The following is a 20172-nucleotide window of genomic DNA, read 5'->3' on the forward strand; positions in this document are numbered from 1 at the left end:
GCTTAAAGCTCAACATTCGGAAAACTGAGATCATGGCATCCGGTCCCATCACTTCATGGCAAATAGACGGAGAAAAAGTGGAAACAGTGGCAGATTTTATTTTGGGGGGCTCCAAAATCCCTGCAGATGGTGATTACGGTCATGAAATTAAAAGATGCTTACTCCTTGGAAGGATAGTTATGACCAAACTAGAGAGCATAATAAAAAGCAGAGACATTCTGTGAGGTTGATTACTTTGCCAACAAAGGTCCATCTATTCAAGGCTATGGTTTTTCCAGTAGTCATGTATGGTTGTGAGAGTTGGACTATAAAGAAAGATGAGCACCAAAGAATTTATTCTTTTCAACTGTGGTGTTGGAGAAGACTCTTGAGAGTCCCTTGGACTGCAAGGAGATCCAACCAGCCCATCCTAAAGGAGATCTGTTCTGAATGTTCATTGAAAGGACTGATGCTGAAGCTGAAACTCCAATACTTTGGCCACCTGATGTGAAGAGTTTACTCATTTGAAAAGACCCTGATGCTGGGAAAGATTATAGGCAGGGAGAGAAGGGGGCAATAGAGGATGAGATGGTTGGATGGCATCACCGACTAAATGGACATGAATTTGAGGAAACTCAAGGAGTTGGTGATGGACAGGGAGGCTGGAGTGCTGCAGTCCATTGGGTCCCAAAGAGTCAGACGTGACTGAGTGATTGAACTGAACTGAACTTAACGTTAGCCTCTCTGTATCTTTATATTCAGCATGGGATTTCCTTTAGACAGCATGACGGTAGGCCTTGATTTTTTTATTCCATCTGTCTTGTACTTGAATTTAGATAATTTTCATCTAATATCATTACTTCTGTGATTGTGTTTGGGGCTTCCCTGATGGCTCAGCAGGTAAAGAATCTTCCTGCCAATGCAAGAGACATGGATTTGATTCCTGGGTTGGGAAGATCCCCTGGAGAAGGACATGGCAACACACTCCAGTGTTCTTGCCAGGAGAATCTCTTGGATAGAGGAGCCCAGTGGGCTACAGTCCATGGGATCACAGAAAAGTTGGACACAACTTAAAAACTAAACAACAGCAACAACAACAAACAGTTGTGTTTAAATTCATCGTCTTGCTATTTGTTTCTGTTTGTCCCATGTAATTTGTTCTTCCCCTTCCCCCTTTTCCCTACTTTTGTTCTGGGTAATTTTTAAATTTTAATTTCTGCTATTGCTTTATTAGCTATATCACTTTTTATTATTTTAGTGGTTGTTTCACAATTTCAATATGCACCTTTAACTTATCACATCCTACCTTCAGAGAATATTATAAAACTTCACACTGGAAGTTTTTTTAAAGTTAATTTTTATTGGAGCATAGTTGCTTTAGAATATTGTATAAGTTACTGTGGTGCGGGTGTACATGCTAAGTCATGTCCAACTCTTTGCAACCCTATAGACTGTAGCCTGCCAGGCTCTTCTGTTTGTGGGATTCTCCAGGCAAGAATACTGGAACGGGTTGCCATGCCCTCCTCCAGGGGACCCTCTCAACCCAAGAATTGAATTGATGGCTGAACAACCATCAACAGGAGAATACTGGGTCCCACCATAAAAAGATACCTCACATCCAAGGGCAAAGGAAAAGCCCCGGCAAGATGGTAGGAAGGGCGAAATTGTGTTTAGAATCAAATCTCATACCTGCCCGAGATGCCTGGAGGGCTCAAACAAAACCTCATGCACACCAGGATCCGGAGACCCCACAGAGACTGAGCTGGACCTCTGTGTGAACCTCTCGTGAAAGTACAGGACAACAATGCCTGTCACAGGGGCAGGGGTTCTGAGTGCAGCCACCTGCTCACACAGCCTGTGGCATAAGCCCTCTTGGAGGAGATTGCCATTAACCCTGCCATAGAGCCACGGAGCAGATGATCCACAAACTGTACAACAATTATACCAAAGAGATTCTCATGCTGTGAAGAAAGTTCTAGGGCCCACAACAGATTTCTTAACCTGGGGATCTGGCAAAGGGACTGAGAACTCACAGAGAAGTTGACTTTGGAGGACAGTAGGATTTGATTACAGAACTTACACAGGACTGGGGAAACAGACTCTTGGAGGGCTCAAAAAAATCCCTGTGTGCACCAGGACCCAGGAGAAAGGAGCAGTGATTCCACAAGAGACTGACCCAAACTTGCCTGTGAGTGTCCAGGACTCTTTGGCAGAGGCGTGGGTCTGTGGTGACCTGCTACAGGGTCGGGGGCACTGAGCATGGCAGTGTGTGCATGAGACCTTTTGAAGTAGGTCACCATTATCTTCACTATCTCCACCAGAGTTTGCTCTCAAGTCAAATACAGGGAGGGAACACAGCCCCACCCATCAACAGAAAATTGGATCAAAGATTTACTGAGCATGGGCCTGCCCATCAGAACAAGACCCAGTTTCCACCCACACAGTCAGTCTCTCCCATCAGGAAGCTTCCATAAACCTCTGATCCTTATCCCTCAGAGGGCAGAGAGAATGAAAACCACAATCCCAGAAACCTAATCAAACTGATCACATGGACCACAGCCTTGTCTAACTCCATGTAACTATGAGCCATGCCATGTAGTGCCACCCAGGATGGACGGGTCATGGTGGAGACTTCTGTCAAAATGTGGTCCACTGGAGAAGGGAATGGCAAACCACTTCCATATTCATGACTTGAGAACCCTATGAACACTATGAAAAAGCAAAAAGATATGACACTGAATGATGAATTCCCCAGGTCAGTAGGCACCCAATATGCTACTGGAGAAGAGTGGAGAAAAAATGAAGAGATGGAGCCAAAACGAAAACAATGCCCAGCTGTGGATGCTGGAAGTAAAGTCCAATGCCATAAAGAGCAATATTTCATAGTAACCTGGAATATGAGGTGCATGAATCAAGGTAAATTAGAAGTGGTCAAATAGGAGATGGCAAGAGTGAACATTGATATTTTAGGAATCAGTGAGCTAAACTGGAATGGAATAGGTGAATTTGACTCAGATGACCATTATATCTACTACTGTGAGCAAATATCCCTTAGAAGAAATGGAGTAGTCCTCATAGTCAACAAAAGAGTCCAAAATGCAGTACTTGTGTGCATTCTCAAAAATATCAGAATGATCTCTCACTGTTTCCAAAGCAAACCATTCAATATCACAGTAATCCAAGTCTATGCCCCAACCACTAATGCTGAAGAAGCTGAAGTTGAACTGTTCTATGAGGACTCACAAGACCTTCTAGAACTAACACCCAAACAAGATGTCCTTTTCATAGGGGACTGAAATGCAAAAGCAGGAAGTCAAGAAACACCTGGAGTAACAGGAAAATTTAGTCTTGGAGTACAGAACGAAGCAGGGCAAAAGTTAACAGAATTTTGACAAGAGAATGCATGGTTCATAGCAAACACCATCTTCCAACAACACAAGAGAAGACTCTAAACATGGACATCACCAGATGGTCAATACCAAAATCAGATTGATTATATTCTTTGCAGCCAAAGATGGAGAAGCTCTATATAGACAGCAAAAACAGGACGGGGAGCTGACTGTGGCTCAGATCATGAACTCCTTATTGCAAAATTTTGACTTAAATTGAAGAAAGTAGGGAAAACCACTAGACCATTCAGGTATGACCTAAATCAAACTCCTTACGATAATACAGTAGAAGTGACAAATAGATTCAAGGGATTAGATTTGAAAGAAGTGTGGATGAAGGTTCATGACATTGTAAAGGAGACAGTGATCAAGACCATCCTCAAGAAAATGAAATGCAAAAAGGCAAAATGGTTGTCTGAGGAGGTTTTACAAATAGCTGAGAGAAGAAGAGAAGTGAAAGGCAAAGGGGAAAAGGAAAGATATACCCATTTGAATGCAAAGTTCCAAAAAAATAGCAAGGAGAGATAAGAAAGCTTTCCTCGGTGATGAATACAAAGAAATAGAGGAAAAGAGTAGAATGGGAAAGACTAGAGATCTCTTCAAGAAAATTAGAGATACCAAGGAAAAATTTCATGCAAAGATGGGCACAATAAAGGACAGAAATCATATGGACCTAACAGAAACAGAAGATATTAAGAAGACATGGCAAGAATACACAGGAGAACTGTACCAAAAAAATCGTCATGACCCAGATAGCCACTATGGTGTGATCACTCACCTAGAGCCAGACATCCCGGAATGAGAAGTCAAGTGGGCCTTAGGAAGCATCACTACAAACAAAGCTAGTGAAGGTGATGGAATTCCCATTGAGCTATTTCAAATTCTAAAAGATGATGCTGTGAAAGTGCTGCACTCAATATGCCAGCAAACTTGGAAAACTCAGCAGTGGCCACAGGACTGGAAAAGGTCAGTTTTCCTTCCAATTCCAAAGAAGGGCAATGCCAAAAAATGTTCAAACTACCACACAATTGCACTCATCTCACATGCTAGCAAAGTAATGCTCAAGATTCAACAAGCAAGGCTTCAACAGTACATGAACCGTGAACTTCCAGATGTTCAAGCTGGTTTTAGAAAAGGCAGAGTAACCAGAGGTCAAATTGCATACATCTGCTAGGTCATAGAAAAAGCAAGAGAATTCCAGAAAAGCATCTACTTCTGCTTCATTGACTACACTAAATCCTTTGACTGTGTAGATCGCAACAAACAATGGAAAATTCTTCAAGAGATGGGAATCCCAGATCACCTGACCTGCCTCTTGAGAAACCTGTATGCTGGTCAAGAAGCAACAGTTAGAACCAGACGTGAAACAACAGACTGGTTCCAAATTGGGAAAGGAGTACATCAAGGGTGTATATTTTCACCCTATTTATTTAACTTATATGCAGAGTTTATCACTTGACATGCTGTGCTGGAAGAAGCACAAGCTGGAATCAAGACTGCTGGGAGAAATATCAGTAACCTTAGATATGCAAATGACACAACCCTCATGGCAGAGAGCGAAGAGGAACTAAAGAGCCTCTTGATGAAAGTGAAAGAGGAGAGCGAGAAAGCTGGGTTAAACCTCAACATTCAAAAAATGAAGGTCGTGGCATCCAGTCCCATCACTTCATGGGAAATAGATGGGGAAACAATGGAAACAATGACATACTTTCTTTTCTTGGGCTCCAAAGTCACTGCAGATGGTGACTGAAGCCATGAAATTAAAAGATGCTTGCTCCTTGAAAGAAAAGCTAGGAGCAACCTAGATAGCTTATTAAAAAGCAGAGCCATTACATTGCCGAAAAAGGTCTGTCTAGTCAAAGCTATGGTTTTTCTAGTAGTCGTGTATGGATGTGAGAGTTGGACTGTAAAGAAAACTGAGACCTGAAGAATTGATGCTTTTGAACTGTGGTGTTGGACAAAACTCTTGAGAGTCCCTTGGACTGCAAGGTGATCGAACCAGTCAGTCCTAAAGGAAATCAGTCCTGAATATTCATTGGAAGGACTGATGCTGAAGCTGAAACTCCAATCCTCTGGCCACCTGATGTGAAGAACTGACTCACTGGGACAGATCCTCATGCTGGGAAAGATTGAAGGTGAGAGGAGAAGGGGATGACAGAAGATGAGATGGTTGGATGGCATCACCAACTCATGGACATGAGTTTGAGTAAGCTCTGGGATTTGCTCATGAGCAGAGAAGCCTGGCGTGCTGCAGTCCATGGGATCACAAAGAGTCCGACGCGACTGAGCAAATGAACTGAACAGAACTGAACTGAATGGAGCTTGAAAGGGCTTCCCTGATAGCTCAGTCTCTAGAATCCACCTGCAATGCAGGAGACTCTGGTTCGATTCCTCGGTTGGGAAGATCCACTGGAGAAGGGATAGGCTACCTACTCTAGTATTCTTGGGTTTCCCTGGTGGCTCATCTGGTAAAGAATCTGCCTGCAATGTGGGAGACCTGGATTCAATCCCAGGGTTGGGAAGATCCCCTGGAGAAGGGAAAGGCTACCCACTCCAGTATTCTGGCCTGAAGAATTCCATGGACTGTGTATAGTCCATGTGGTCCCAAAGAGTGGGATATGACTGAGCAACTTTCACTTTCACTATGGAGCTTAAAAGAAAGACATTTATTACCTCCTAATTCTGGAAGTTCAAACTCAAGATGCTGGCAAAGCTGTGCTATCTGAAGGCTCTCAGGGAGGCTGCTTTCTGGCCCCGCCTGGGCTTCTGGGGCTGCTGGCAATCCTCAGCTTCTAGACGCATCACTGCAATCTCTTTTCTCTTGCATTTCACTATAAGCAGAAGGAGGAACCAGGCTGCACCTTCACACTTTGCTTGGAAATCCCTTTAACTAAATGGTCAGGTTCATCATTTACAAGATCTACTTTCCACCCAACAGTAGAACAGGCAGTATCCCCAGGAAACAGTGAGCCATGTGTCTGACTTACTTCTTTCCTGAAGCGCCCTGTGGTCTCTCACAGCTCCCAAGAGAGATGATCAGACACTGTGTCTGGTTTTCTGGGCAAGATTTAGGTCATTTACTATAACCCCAAACAACAAGTGTAATTTTTGGAAATTTTGCTGTGACTGCAGGCACATGGAGAAAAAGCTTCCAACCTGGCAAACCTAAACAACATTTATGGGCAATATTTCTGTCTCTTTAAAAAAAAAAATGTCTTTTCTAACCACACCCAATTTGCTTCCTGGTTCTGAGGTCTCAGAGGTGCAGCAGTTAAAGCAAAAACAGGGGCTCGAACAACTCTCTGGAAGAAACCGGACAGCTCATCAAATCTTTCAAAAGCAGGTGAGCCTAGCTGAGAAGAGGTGACAGAGCTGTAGGGGCAGTAGGATACCTGGAGTTGGAGAGGGCATGGATTCTGGCCTGAGAAGGGACCACGTGCTGTGCAAGCAACTCCACCAAGAGAATGCTGCCAGAGCGGGAGTGGTGGGGGGGTAGGGAGGGGAGTAAGGGTGTTTGTTAGCATAATATCCATGCATCTCATTTTAACATGACGATCTTTTGCTGTCATTTTAACATGAAAATCTTTTGCTGATGGAATGAACACCTTCCATCCAGTTGTTGTTGGGATAGACATTGAGTACACTTGATAACCCAGACATTTCTCTTAAGAAGAAATGCATTCCCAAGGCAGGTCTTTAGAGTTGGAAGGCAAATAGAGGCCAACTAGTCTAAATCTTTTTTAAAATTTAGTTCCTATTTTATATTGCAGTATCAGTTCAGTTCAGTTCAGTTGCTCAGTCGTGTCTGACTCTTTGCAACCCCATGAATCACAGCATGCCAGGCCTGTCTGTCCATCACCAACTCCCGGAGTTCACTCAAACTCATGTCCATCGAGTCGGTGATGCCATCCAGCCATCTCATTCTCTGTCGTCCCCGTCTCCTCCCACCCCCAATCCCTCCCAGCATCAGACTCTTTCCCAGTGAGTCAACTCGTCGCATGAGTTGGCCAAAGTATTGAGGTATAGTTGATTGTAAATCAACTATCTTTTTGGTGGTAAATGGCATTTGAAGACTGAAATCTGGCACTAGGGGTGCTTGTTGATACTTGGCTCATTGTTTTTATGCCTTTTCAATGAAGTTCAAAACTATACAAACACACACAACCAAGAATAGGATTCCTGAAAATAATTTTTTGCAGGTCTTTCTGGGGGAAGAGTAGTGGGAGAAGTTAAATATATCCCACTGGGGATGGACAAAGAAATTACCGCTTTGTCAGGTCTCTTGGAACGATTTTTTGTGGTTCATTCACAACACAGAATACAATTAGGCTCATTTGCTTCATTTGCTTTTGATTTTTACTAGTATTTTGAAGCATAACTTCTACTGTATAACTGTTTAAACTATTTATATGACTTTCAGGTCAAATCTATGAAATGTAAGTATATCCCAACAAGTCTATCCCCGTGCACTCCTTCCTCTTTTTCCCATCCCCATCTAAGTCACTTATTATTTGTTTAGTTTTCAGATTATTCTGCCATTGCTTCTACAGATGAATGAAAAACACGTACATTACATTTATACATGTAGGTCACATTCCTCCTTGTTAAAGAAATGCTGGTAAACTGTACATTATTTTCTTCACTTTGCTTTTTTTGCTTAATGATGTACTCTACAGATGTCTCCATACTGGGATATAGAGATATACTTCATTCCTTTTCACAGTTGGCTAGTACTTCACTGATTGGAGAAGGAAATGGCAACCCACTCCAGTATTCTTGCCTGGAGAATCCCAGGGACGGGGGAGCCTGGTGGGCTGCTGTCTATGGGGTCGCACAGAGTTGGACACGACTGAAGGGACTTAGCAGCAGCAGCAGCAGCAGCAGTACTTCACTGTGTGAATGTACTTTAGTTAATTCAATCAGGTCCCTAATGATGGGCATTTGATACGTTTTTGGTCTTTTGAGGTTTCAAACAGTGGTGCAGTTAACAGCCTTCTGCATAATTTTCTTCTATTTTTTTTTCTTTTTTTTTTTTTGTCGGTGTACCTTTGGGATAAGTCCTAAAATTGTGAGTAATAATCAAAGGGTAAATGCATATGTATCGTGGCAAGTTCTTGCCAACCTCTCCTCTGGTTCTTTTAGACTTTTTCTCTTCCCAATGGTCCACAGGAGACGACCTGTCTCCCATAACCCTCTGTTTCTAAACGGCTGTCTATCTGTTTGCCTGCACTGGGTCATAGTTGCAGCACACGGGATCTTCGTTGCCTCATGTGGGATCTCTCCTCGGGACACATGGACTCTCTGGTTGTGCTGGGATTAGTTGCTCCACGGCATGTGGGATCTTAGTTCCTCAACCAGGGGTAGAACCTTCATCCCCAGCATTGCAAGGCTGGGTCTTAACCACTGGGCCACCAGGGAGTCCCTCCCCTATACCTTTTACCAATAGATTATGCCAACAAACTTGAATTTTGCCAAACCTGTACGTGAGAAATAGCCTCATACTATAACTTTAATCAATTAATTAATGTTATTATGTTTTGATATATTTTTCTATGCGTGAATGTTAATATATTTTTATATATTCAAAAGATATTTACATTTTTTTCATGAACTTGTTCATTCATATCTCTTACCCCATTTTCTATGGAGTTATTGGTCTTTTGTTTTTCTATTTTTAGGTATTGTTTGTTTTCTAAAATATTTTTATTGAAGTATAGTCGATTTACTATAATTGCAGCAAAGTGATTTAGTTTTATAAATATGTATACATTTCTGATTCTTTTCCATTATAGTTATTATAAGATTTTGAATATAGTTCCTTTTTACTATACAGAGCGACTGAACTGAACTGAACTGAAACCCTTGTTGCTTATTTAATATATAGTGGTGAGAGAAAGTCACTCAGTCGTGTCTAACTCTTTGCGACCCCATGAACTGCAGCACTCCAGGCTTCCCTGTCCATCACCAACTCCCGGATTCCACCCAAACCCATGTCGATTGAGTCGGTGATGCCATCGAACCATCTCATCTTCTGTCATCCCCTTCTCCTCCTGCCCTCAATCTTTCCCAGCATCAGGGTCTTTTCAAATGAGTCAGCTCTTCCCATCAGGTGGCCAAACTATTGGAGATTCAGCTTCAACATCAGTCCTTGCAATGAACACCCAGGACTGATTTCCTTTAGGATGGACTGGTTTGATTTTTTGCAGTCCAAGGAACTCTCAAGAGTCTTCTCCAAAACCACAGTTCAAAAGCATCAATTCTTCTGCGCTCAGCTTTCTTTATAGTCCAACTCTCACATCCATACATGACCACTGGAAAAACCGTAGCCTTGACTAGACGGACCTTTGTTGGCAAAGTAGTGTCTCTGCTTTTTAATATGCTTTCTAGGTTGGTCATAACTTTCCTTCCAAGGAGTAAGCATCTTTTAATTTCATGGCTGCAATCACCATATGCAGTAATTTTGGAGCCCAGAAAAATAAAGTTAGCCATTGTTTCCACTGTTTCCCCATATATTTCCCATGAAGTGATGGGACCAGATGCCATGATCTTACTTTTCTGAATGTCGAGCTTTAAGCCAACCTTTTCACTCTCCTCTTTCACTTTCATCAAGAGGCTCTTTAGTTCTTCTTCACCTTCTGCCATAAGGGTGGTGTCGTCTGCATATGTGAGGTTATTGACATTTCTCCCGGCAGTCTTGATTCCAGCTTGTGCTTCCTCCAGCCCAGCATTTCTCATGATGTACTCTGCATAGAAGTTAAATAAGCAGAGTGACAATATACAACTTTAACGTACTCCTTTTCCTATTTGGAATCAGTCTGTTGTTCCATGTCCAGTTCTAGCTAATGCTTCCTGACCTGCATACAGGTTTCTCAAGAGGCAGGTCAGGTGGTCTGATATTCCTTTCTCTTTCAGAATTTTCCACAGTTTGTTGTGATCCACACAGTCAAAGGCTTTGGCATATTCAATAAAGCAGAAATAGATTTTCTGGAACTCTCTTCCTTTTTCGATGATCCAGCAGATGTTGGCAATTTGATCTCTGGTTCCTCTGCCTTTTCTAACACCAACTTGAACATCTGGAAGTTCACGGTTCAAGTATTGCTGAAACCTGGCTTGGAGAATTTTAAGCATGACTTTACTAGCGTGTGAGATGAGTGCAATTGTGCAGTAGTTTGAGCATTCTTTGGCATTGCCTTTCTTTGGGATTGGAATGAAAACTGACCTTTCCCAGTCCTGTGGCCACTGCTGAGTTTTCCAAATTTGCTGGCATATTGAGTGCAGCACTTTCACAGCATCATCTTTCAGGATTTGAAATAGCTCAACTGGAATTCCATCACCTTCACTAGCTTTGTTCGTAGTGATGCTTCTTAAGGCCCACTTGACTTCACATTCCAAGATGTCTGGCTCTAGGTGAGTGATCACACCATCATGATTATCTGGGTCGTGAAGATCTTTTTTGTACAGTTCTTCTGTAGTCCATGGAAGTCTCCAGGCCATAATACTGGAGTGGGTAGCCTTTCCCTTCTCCAGAGGATCTTCCTAACCCAGGGATTGAACCCAGGTCTCACACCCTGCAGGTGGATTCTTTACCCGCTGAACCACAAGGAATATATAGTGGTATGTATCCACAAATCCAATATTCCTAATTTATCCATTTTCCCAGTACTCTTGCCTGGAGAATCCCATGGACAGAGAAACCTGGTAGACTGCAGTCCATGGGGTCGCTGAGAGTCGGACACGACTGAGCATCTTCACTTTCACTTTTCACTTTCATGCATTGGAGAAGGACATGGCAACCCACTCCAGTGTTCTTGCCTGGAGAATCCCAGGGACAGGGGAGCCTGGTGGGCTGCCGTCTATGGGGTCGCACAGAGTCGGACATGACTGAAGCAACTTAGCAGCAGCAGCAACTGACTTTCCTATTTGGTAATCATAAGTTTGTTTTCTGTGTCAGTGAGTCTGTACCTGTTTTATAAATAAGGTCATTTATTTTTTTAGATTCCACATATAAATTGTACCATAGAATATTTGTTTTTTTCTGTCTGACTTACTTCACTCAATGTGAAAACATCTCATTTCATCCATGTTGCTACAAACGGCATTATTTCATTCTCTTTTATGGCTGAGTAATATCCCACTGTATATACAAACCACAGTTCTTTACACATTCATCTGTAGATGGACAATTAGGTTGTTTCCATGTCTGGGCTATTGTAAATAGTGCTACTATGAACATAGGGCTGCATGTATCTTTTCAAATTAGAGCTTTATCTGGGTAATATGCCAAGGAGTTGGATTGCTGGATCATATGGCAACTCTATTTCTAGTTTCTTGAGGATCTTCTATACTGTTCTTCATAGAGGTTATACCAATTTATGTATCCACCAACAGTGGAGGAGAGTTCCCTTTTCTTCACACTCTCTCCAGCATTATTTGTAGACTTTTTGATGGTGGCAATTCTGACTGCTGTGAGGTGATACATCAAGGTATTTTTGATTGCATTTCTTGAGCAATTAGTGACTCTGAGCATCTTTTCATGTGCTTACTGACCATTTGTAGAGATATTATTTGTATAAAAGGGAAATGGCCCTTCTTTTATATAAGTAGGAAAATTTTTTCCCCTGGTTTGACATTTGTGTTTTAATTTGTATATCCCCACAATATCTGTTTGATTTTCATGTAATCAAATTTAGGAGTCTCTTTCCTTACTCTGGGCTTCCCTGTGGTTCAGCTTGTACAGAATCCACCTTCAATGTCGGAGACCTGGGTTCAATCCCTGGGTTGGGAAGATAATCTGGAGAAGGGAAAGGCTACCCACTCCAGTATTCTGGCCTGGAGAATTCCATGGATGGTATAGTCCATGGGATCACAAAGAGTCATACATGACTAAGTGATTTTCACACAGGCTTACTCTATTCCAAATTTTATAAATATTTTATCTATACCTAGGTTACAAAGATTTACTCCTTTATTCTATTATTTATATGAATTAACTTTTTCTACATTTAAATTTCAAATCTATTTGGAAGTTGAATGGCAAGAAGAAACGGACGCAATTTTATTTTTTCTATATGGTTATCTCAATGTTCTTTATTAGTCCATTTTTCTTGGCATTGATGTGAGATGCTACCTTACTGAATATAAATGTATCATAATGTAGATAATTTGAATATAAATGAATATTGTGTGATCAACTTGTCCTATATTTGAATTTTCTGTCTTTGTTTCACTGTTCTATCCATGCACCAATATCATACTGCTTTAATTACAGAAACTGTTATATTCTATTATCTGGCAAAGCTAGTCTTACCTCATTTTTTTTTGTTGGCTTGATTCCCCAGGATAATTTTTTCCCTTCATCCAAATAAATGTTATAATCAACTGCTTTAGTTGCTGAGTTTCCCAGGTGGCTCAATGGCAAAGAATCCACCTGCCAATGCAAGAGGCTCAGGTTTAATCCCTGGGTCTGTAGATCCTTTGGAGAAGGAAATGGTAAGCCACTCTAGTACTCTTGCCTGGGTAATGCCAAGGACAGAGGAGCCAGACAGGCTACAATAAATGGGATCACAAAAGAGTTTGATACAAATTAGTGGCCAACCAACAATTTTAGTTGCATGGGAAAAAAAGTAATAACAAAATTTTTTATTTTATATATGCATACAATCATGTTAAAGTAGAAGCGATTAATTTAAATTTGATGAACTGCTTTAAACATGAATCAGGATTGAATTTGGCCAGATGACTCTTTTGCACCTAGTTACTTTTCTTCTTAATCTCTTGATGGGATGTATCACAACAATCAAAATCCTCATGTTGAATCACCCTAGTATATCTAACAATCGTACTTACTCATGTGATACTGCTTTTCACATCTAATAATTTATTTAGGACTTTTGTATCAATATTTATGTAAGGTCAAAACAGCCCAATGATGTTAGATAAAAGAACTCAGACGCCAAATAGGTAATTTAAGAATCTTTAATGGCAGGTGCTCCCGGGCAGAGTTCCCGGACCCAAGCAAGTGAGGTCGAGGAAGTCTGTGCCCAAACAAAGGCAAGAGGCAACTTATATAGCTTTACAGTAAGAAACAGCGAAATTTTTCCCGAATATGGCACGATTTGGAGTGGTGGTCCCTCATAGGTCAGTTAGCCGGGGGGCAAGACTGGGTTGGTTGCCCAGTCTGCTCAAGGTTATGCTGACGCAGTGGTATAGTTCTTGCTGTTTCTGGGCAGGAGGGGGAGGTTAGGAGAGGGTTGATTTCTACCAGGAACCGCTATATCAAGGACACTCTAGCAATGGGGGAGGGAATGAGGGAACAGAGCACAATAGTCAGCCTTTTTCCGCCAGCAGGAAAAAAGGAAGGGGGGAAGGGAAGAGGCCAAAATGGCCACTGAGGTCCGACCTTACAATTTACACATGAAACATGTCTGTAGCTTTATTTATTGTGAAAGCTTTGTTACCTTTGGAATCAACATTACACTTGCTTCATAGAAAAAACTGAACATTTTCCTTCATGGCTATGGGATCAGGAATAGTTTGAGTAGCACTGAGATTATCAGGACTTTAAAGGTTTCAGGGAGTTCCCTATGAAACCATCAGGACTTGACATTTTTGTGGAGATACTCTAACTACTTGGTTATTTCTTCAATAACAAATGAACTGTTTAAATTCGCTGTCTCTACCGTGGTCAATACGCATAAGAGAATATTAGAAACTTTCAATGAGGAAAAGAAGGGGGAAAAAAAGAGTTGGAAATGTCCCTTCTTACCTAAACTGACCCTTTCCCTCTCTCCCTCCTCTTTTAAGGTGGTGTCTGGGTGCCCCAGAGCCTCTTGATGTAAACATGGCTGCCACCCCCAACAACACTCTGAGGATCGTGCTGGTCGGGAAGACCGGAAGTGGGAAAAGTGCGACTGCTAACACCATCCTCGGGAAAAAACTATTCGACTCTAGGATTGCTGCCGAAGCTGTTACCAGAACTTGTCAGAAAGCATCCCGGAAATGGAAGGGGAGAGAGCTTCTCGTTGTTGACACCCCAGGGCTCTTTGACACCAAGGAGACCAAGGACACCACCTGCAGGGAAATCTGCCGATGTGTCCTCGCCTCCTGTCCCGGGCCTCACGCCATCGTCTTGGTCCTGAGGCTGGGCCGCTACACACAGGAAGAGCAGCAAACCGTGGCGTTGGTCAAGAATCTGTTTGGGAAAAGAGCCATGAAGTATATGATCATCTTGTTCACTCGCAGAGATGAACTGGGGGACCAGAGACTGAGCGACTTTTTGAAGGATGCAGATGTAAACCTACGAAGCCTCCTCCAGGAGTGTGGAGAGCGCTGCTGTGCCATCAGTAACAACAAATACACAGAGCAGGCTGAGAAGGAAGCTCAGGTGCAGGAGCTGCTGGAGCTGATAGACACGATGGTGCAGAACAACCGAGGGGCTTACTTTTCTGACCGCATTTACGAGGACATAGACCACAAGCTGAGACAGCAGGAGGAACGCTTGAAGAAAATCTATGATGATGAATTACAAAGCCAAATTAAACTCGTAGAAAAGGAATATGCCCATGAACCACCGGAAGAAAAGGAGAAACGAATAAAGTTGCTAAGGCAGAAGCATGAGGAACGAATGAAAAATATAAGGGAACAAGCTGAGAAGAATATATTTCAAGTTGCATTCGACATGATTAAAAATCTTCTTTTAAGCATATGGGACATGTTCTGGTAGTATAAAGTTTATTTTTACTCCTCATTTCACTATAACTTGTTAATACGGTAGTTGATAGTTTCCAAAGATGGTTAAAACCATGTTTTCTGACTTCTTACAATCGGACTTCGTCTTATGATCTCTCTCCCTTGGGCTATGCACCTATGTCCCTACCCTTGATATTGGAGGGACTTTGTGACTGCTTTGAGAAATAGTGGGTGGTTGAAGCAACACCATGTGACTTCTAAGATTAGATAGGGAAAATGCCTCCTTGCTCTTCCACATTGGTTACCCTTGGAATTTGTCCACCCTGTTGTGAGGAAGCTTGAGTAGAAGCCCAAGTCGCCCCCATGAAGAGGACCTGAAGTCACTGGTCCACTCCCCTGGCTGAGATTTCATCGGCCATCCAGAACCACTTGCTGGCCGTGCAAGTGAGGCAACAGAGTGGATTCTCCAGCTGCCAACTGATGAAACTGCAAAGAGAAAGATGAGCCATCCCCACGGGGTCCTGCCCAAATTGCAGATTCGTGAGAAAAATAAATGATTGCTGTTCTTTTAAACCACTACGTTTTGGGATGATTTGTTATGCAGTGAGGGCTGCACGCAAGCAGGCTAAGTTGTTTCAGTCCTGTCTGACTCTTTGGACAATCCTGTGGACTCTTTGGAGCCCACCAGGCTCCTTTGTCTGAGAGATTCTCCAGGCAAGAATATTGGAGTGGGTTGCCATGCCACCCTCCAGGGGATCTTCCTGACCCAGGGGTCAAACCCACATCACTTACATCTCATACATTGGTAGGGGGGGTTCCTTACCACTAGCATCATCTGGGAAACCCATGCAGTGAGAATTAACTAGAATTAAATATCTTCCCAGCTCATTCCCCAGCACTCCTACCTGTCCTTCCACACAATGCCAACAAATTTAAGAGTTTATGAAATTGACATAACCAGGTAATGATCCATTTTGCAGAGTTCAAAGATTCAATTTGGGAAAATTCAAATAGGAAACCCTGCCTATGTTAAGTATAGGCCCACTGATGTAATAACTGGTGTGTTATTTCAATTCACACCTAGGAGAACTTTGTTTATGAAGCATGGGCTTCTCTGGCACCATTATTCAGTGGTTCATGGAGATGTGGAAGTTGGCAAATTCTCTTGTTTTTTTCTCTCTTCTTTTTGCTATTAAATTATCTCTTTTTCTGCTATCAATGCCGTTTAAGTATAGTACAGATTAACATGACTGTTATTCTATACAAAAATATTTTGTATGTCATTTTATTTAAATTAATTATGATAATAACCCTATAGAAAAGATGACAGTGAGTCCCAGGAATATAAGTAATTTGACTAGAGCCATCTGAATTCTTGCCTCGTGATCAATAGAGCTGAATTTTAAGTCATATCGGCTTGCTTTTAAAGTTAAAGCTCTATCAAAGGCACTAATTTGATCTTTTTAGACATCTTAATTTTTTTGATTGGAAGAAATTGCTTTCCAGTATTATGTTGGTTCCTGCCATATATCAACATGAATCAGTGATAGGTACACATATGTCCGCTCCCTCTTGAACTCCCCTTCCACCCCTGTTGGTTGTCACAGAGCACAACCTAGGAATTTGATATCTCTGCATTAAACAGCACATTTGCTAATGGAACGTTAATTGACAGGAGTTCTCCCAAAGGCCTCCATATAAACACTAAGAAAGCCCCACTTAAAGACCCAAAACCTGAAGCCCTGGACACTTCATGCCAAACCATTTGCAAAACAGAAACACAACCCTGACCATTAGCAGAAGGACTGCCCAAACCATATCAAGCCCATAGACATCCAAACACACACTGCTAGACACAGCACTGCCCTTCAGAGAGACAAAGTCCAGTTCCATCCACCAGAGCAGAAGCACAAATCCTCCCAAGCAGGAAACTTTCACAAGACACGGGTCCAACCCCACCAGTGAGCTCTCTTCCTCATTTAACATGCTGTCCTAACTTCAAATGCTCCTAACTGTAATATAAAAGACTCTTCTCTATCAAATAGTTTTCATTTGCCTCTGCACATCCACACTTCACCCCCCTCTCCCCTTCAATCTAACTTGTTGCCTGGGAGGCTGATCTGCATGGACTACATCAGTGGGATCCCTTGCTGTCGGTCCTCTGCTTGATTTCTGCCAAAGCAAATCCAAGCAGGAGAGCTCTTGAAGATAGAAAAGCAAGATCAGTGTAACCATTCTCCTGCCTCTCTCCCTGCCGGGTCATCTCTGAATAGTTGCTACCCTAAGTTGAAGGTCATAGCTCCTCTCCTTGAGATGTCTCCACCAAACTCTCCTTCTGGATTCCACCTTTTGTTCACCACTCAGGGTCCTGAGACAATTTCCTCACTGTTACTGGACCTCTCCCTCATCATTTCCGAACCTTGTGTCCATCGCTCATAGGAAGCCTCTTCACTCATCTTCAAGTATATCACTATAGACCATCTTTTTTCTGCTAGAATCTTGAGGGATACATCTTATGAAACCTACTTCTTTTTCTGTTTGAAAGCATTCCCTGATTTTTATTTTGTTTTGTTTTGTTTTTTTTTCAATCCCCTGACAGCAGGAAAGTCTCACGTGACTGTTGAAATCTCTTGGAAAATTTTACCCACATAGACTGTGACATTGGCAGTGAACACATTAAAGGTTCTATCTTGCTAAAATCATTACAAAACTTCAGTGATACAGAGATGAGTTTATATTAAAATAAATATGGCAGATAACCCAAACTCAAATATCTGGAATTTTTACAGCTGTCCTTTGTTTCGTCTGTGAAAGTGACAGAGTGTTTACTGCCTCCGTGAAACTTATGGACACAAGGATTGGAGATTAAATCTGTAGAAAATAACATCGCAAATACTTGCTCATTCTAAGGTTCATAACAAATACTATGAATGGAGTAAGACAACGTGGAAGAAAAGTCTGCTGTGAGAAACATTCATAATATATGTGGAATAGCACTGCAGGTCCTGCTGCCATTTGCCATGACAGAATCTTATGTTTATAGTTAGTTCCTTGTGAGTGATTCATCAGCGCAACTTTATCTCTAGAGAGCAAACAACCATGCACTGCCCAGACATATTTCCTTTGTGAACCATTTGGATGATATTTTCTCTCAGGGGTTTGCAGAAGCATTATGACGTCAGTTAGCTTGTGTGTTTCTAGGCTTGTGTTAGGATCTAATGACGATGCACCTTAAAGGAGTTTATTTCTTTTCTCCCAAACCTATGTTCTATTTTTGAAGGTAAAACATACTCAGAAGAAAAATGAGTAATTCAAGTGAATGGTATAGGTATCATCTTTTCCTTGATGCATGAATTCTTGACCATTAGATTATCTTCAATATCATTATATCCCAGTTTTCTCTGAAGGTGGTTCTGAATCCTGAGGTCTCAAGAAGTTCCAGCACACACTGTGTGTACTATTCCTGTGGTTGAAATATGCCATAGCCATGATCCACAGTTGGGGAAATTAGGATTCACAAGAGAAGGCTTGAGGAAGAATTCCGGGCTTGAGGTCTATTCTGAAGGATGTATAGGATGTGCGCATGTGGGTGATGGGATGATAAACCCCTTTCTTTGCAGAAAGAGGAAAGTTAGCAACTGCGGGTGAGACCATCAGGATAGATTTAGAAGTGACAGCATTCAACTAGGTTTGTGACAAGCTGAGTATCAGAGTCAAAGGGAGGGTCCGACATTGAAATTTTGAACTGAAGTTTATGTGAGAGGCCTAGGGTGAATGTGGCAGGATATTAGCAATAAATATTCATTTTGACTGACTCAGGACTGACAACATCCCCACATTCCAGTCTTATGTATGAAAAGATTTGTGTAGAACTTGAAAGGAAGCAGGTGGTAACCAGTTCTGTGAGGTGTAGTTCTTCAAATAATTCAGTAGGTATTTGAAGAGTTTAAGAGGAAAGTGAAAGTGGCTCAGTCGTGTCCAACTCTTTGCGACCTGATGGACTGTAGTCCATGGAATTCTCCAGGCCAGAATACTGGAGTGGGTAGCCTTTCCCTTCTCCAGGGGATCTTCCCGACCCAGGAACTGAACAGGGGTCTCCTTGCATAGCAGGCAGATTCTTTACCAATTGAGCTATGAGGAAAGGCTTTGTAAAAGAGGACACCTCGACTGGAAAGACAGCAACCTTCAGGATTGGCAAATTCGGGGGGTTTATGCCTAGAGTAGTGGCTCCCTTAGCCAAGAGGGTAATCTCTCTGTAACCATGGCATTTCACAAGGGAGGCTCCACGGTGCATCCTCTTGTTCTCTACCCAACAGAACAAGAGTTATCTCTTACCTCACACCAATAAGGTGGTCCCTGGGTCTTGGTGCTGCCTAAGGACATGAGTGCTGCATGGTAAGAGATTCCTGGGGGGACAAGACCAGTGCCCTCTGGAGTGAAACTTTAGAGCCAGATGCTCTTGGGGAAATATAAAAGATGTTGCCATGTGCCAGAGGAGAAAGACTGAGGAGGCTGATGTGAAGCAACCATAGCTTTCACTGACTGTGGGACCCAAGTGTGTGCTTCCCACAAATCAGCTGTAGGCCACACAGGAGGGAACCAGTCAAAGCCTGATTACAGGGGACTTGACTGGAAGTCTACCAGGGATCCCAACTCTGCCAGGAGCTGGAGTTGAAATGACCAGCTGGAGGGCAGATAGCGGTCACCAGTTGGACACATAAAGGTAGATTTCCCAGGGAGGCTCTCGGCAGAGCCTCTAATGTGGAAAAGAGCCACTAAGTGTGTCTCCAACCCCAAAGGCCAGATGGCCCCTGACGTGTCTTCAGTGGTTTCCTCTCTCTCCTCCAACCAAGGAGGAATCAGAAGCAAGCCCAGTGGCTGGAGGAGGAGGAGGCGAAGGCAGGGGTGCAGATGGAAGCAGCCCTGTCCACACTCCTTGGCCTTCAGCAGAAGCCGGCACAAGTCATGGGAAGGAGAGGTTTTACCCTTCAATGAAATTCATCTTGATTATTGGGTTGGATGTTTTAATTACACAAATGGATGAGCAGTGGTTGGAGAGAGTTTCTGCTTAGGGTAGCAGCTATCCAAGATTTCCTTCATCAGACACTAATAGAGC

At 42.5% G+C, this 20172-nt stretch overlaps 2 protein-coding genes across 4 annotated transcripts in view; both read left to right on the forward strand.

The window, feature by feature from the left end:
- Positions 1-20172, forward strand: part of LOC129552014 (GTPase IMAP family member 1-like) — a 153877-nt gene that overhangs the window by 24459 nt on the left and 109246 nt on the right. The window lies entirely within an intron of this gene.
- Positions 6559-15632, forward strand: LOC129552012 (GTPase IMAP family member 7-like). Of its 2 annotated transcripts, XM_088834739.1 has the most exons (3): positions 6601-6711; positions 12707-12857; positions 14172-15632. In XM_088834739.1, exon 3 carries the CDS (start codon positions 14209-14211, stop codon positions 15088-15090), a length of 882 nt encoding a protein of 293 aa, XP_088690865.1. In that variant the 5' UTR covers positions 6601-6711; positions 12707-12857; positions 14172-14208; the 3' UTR covers positions 15091-15632. The 2 variants fall into 2 exon arrangements, with proteins under 2 accessions (XP_088690864.1, XP_088690865.1); XM_088834738.1 differs by lacking the exon at positions 12707-12857 and having other exon boundaries at positions 6559-6711.

This window comes from Moschus berezovskii, chromosome 3 (genome assembly GCF_049115385.1).
Source record: "Moschus berezovskii isolate FMDL1 chromosome 3, NW_MosBer_1.0, whole genome shotgun sequence".
Classification (NCBI taxonomy): domain Eukaryota; kingdom Metazoa; phylum Chordata; class Mammalia; order Artiodactyla; family Moschidae; genus Moschus; species Moschus berezovskii.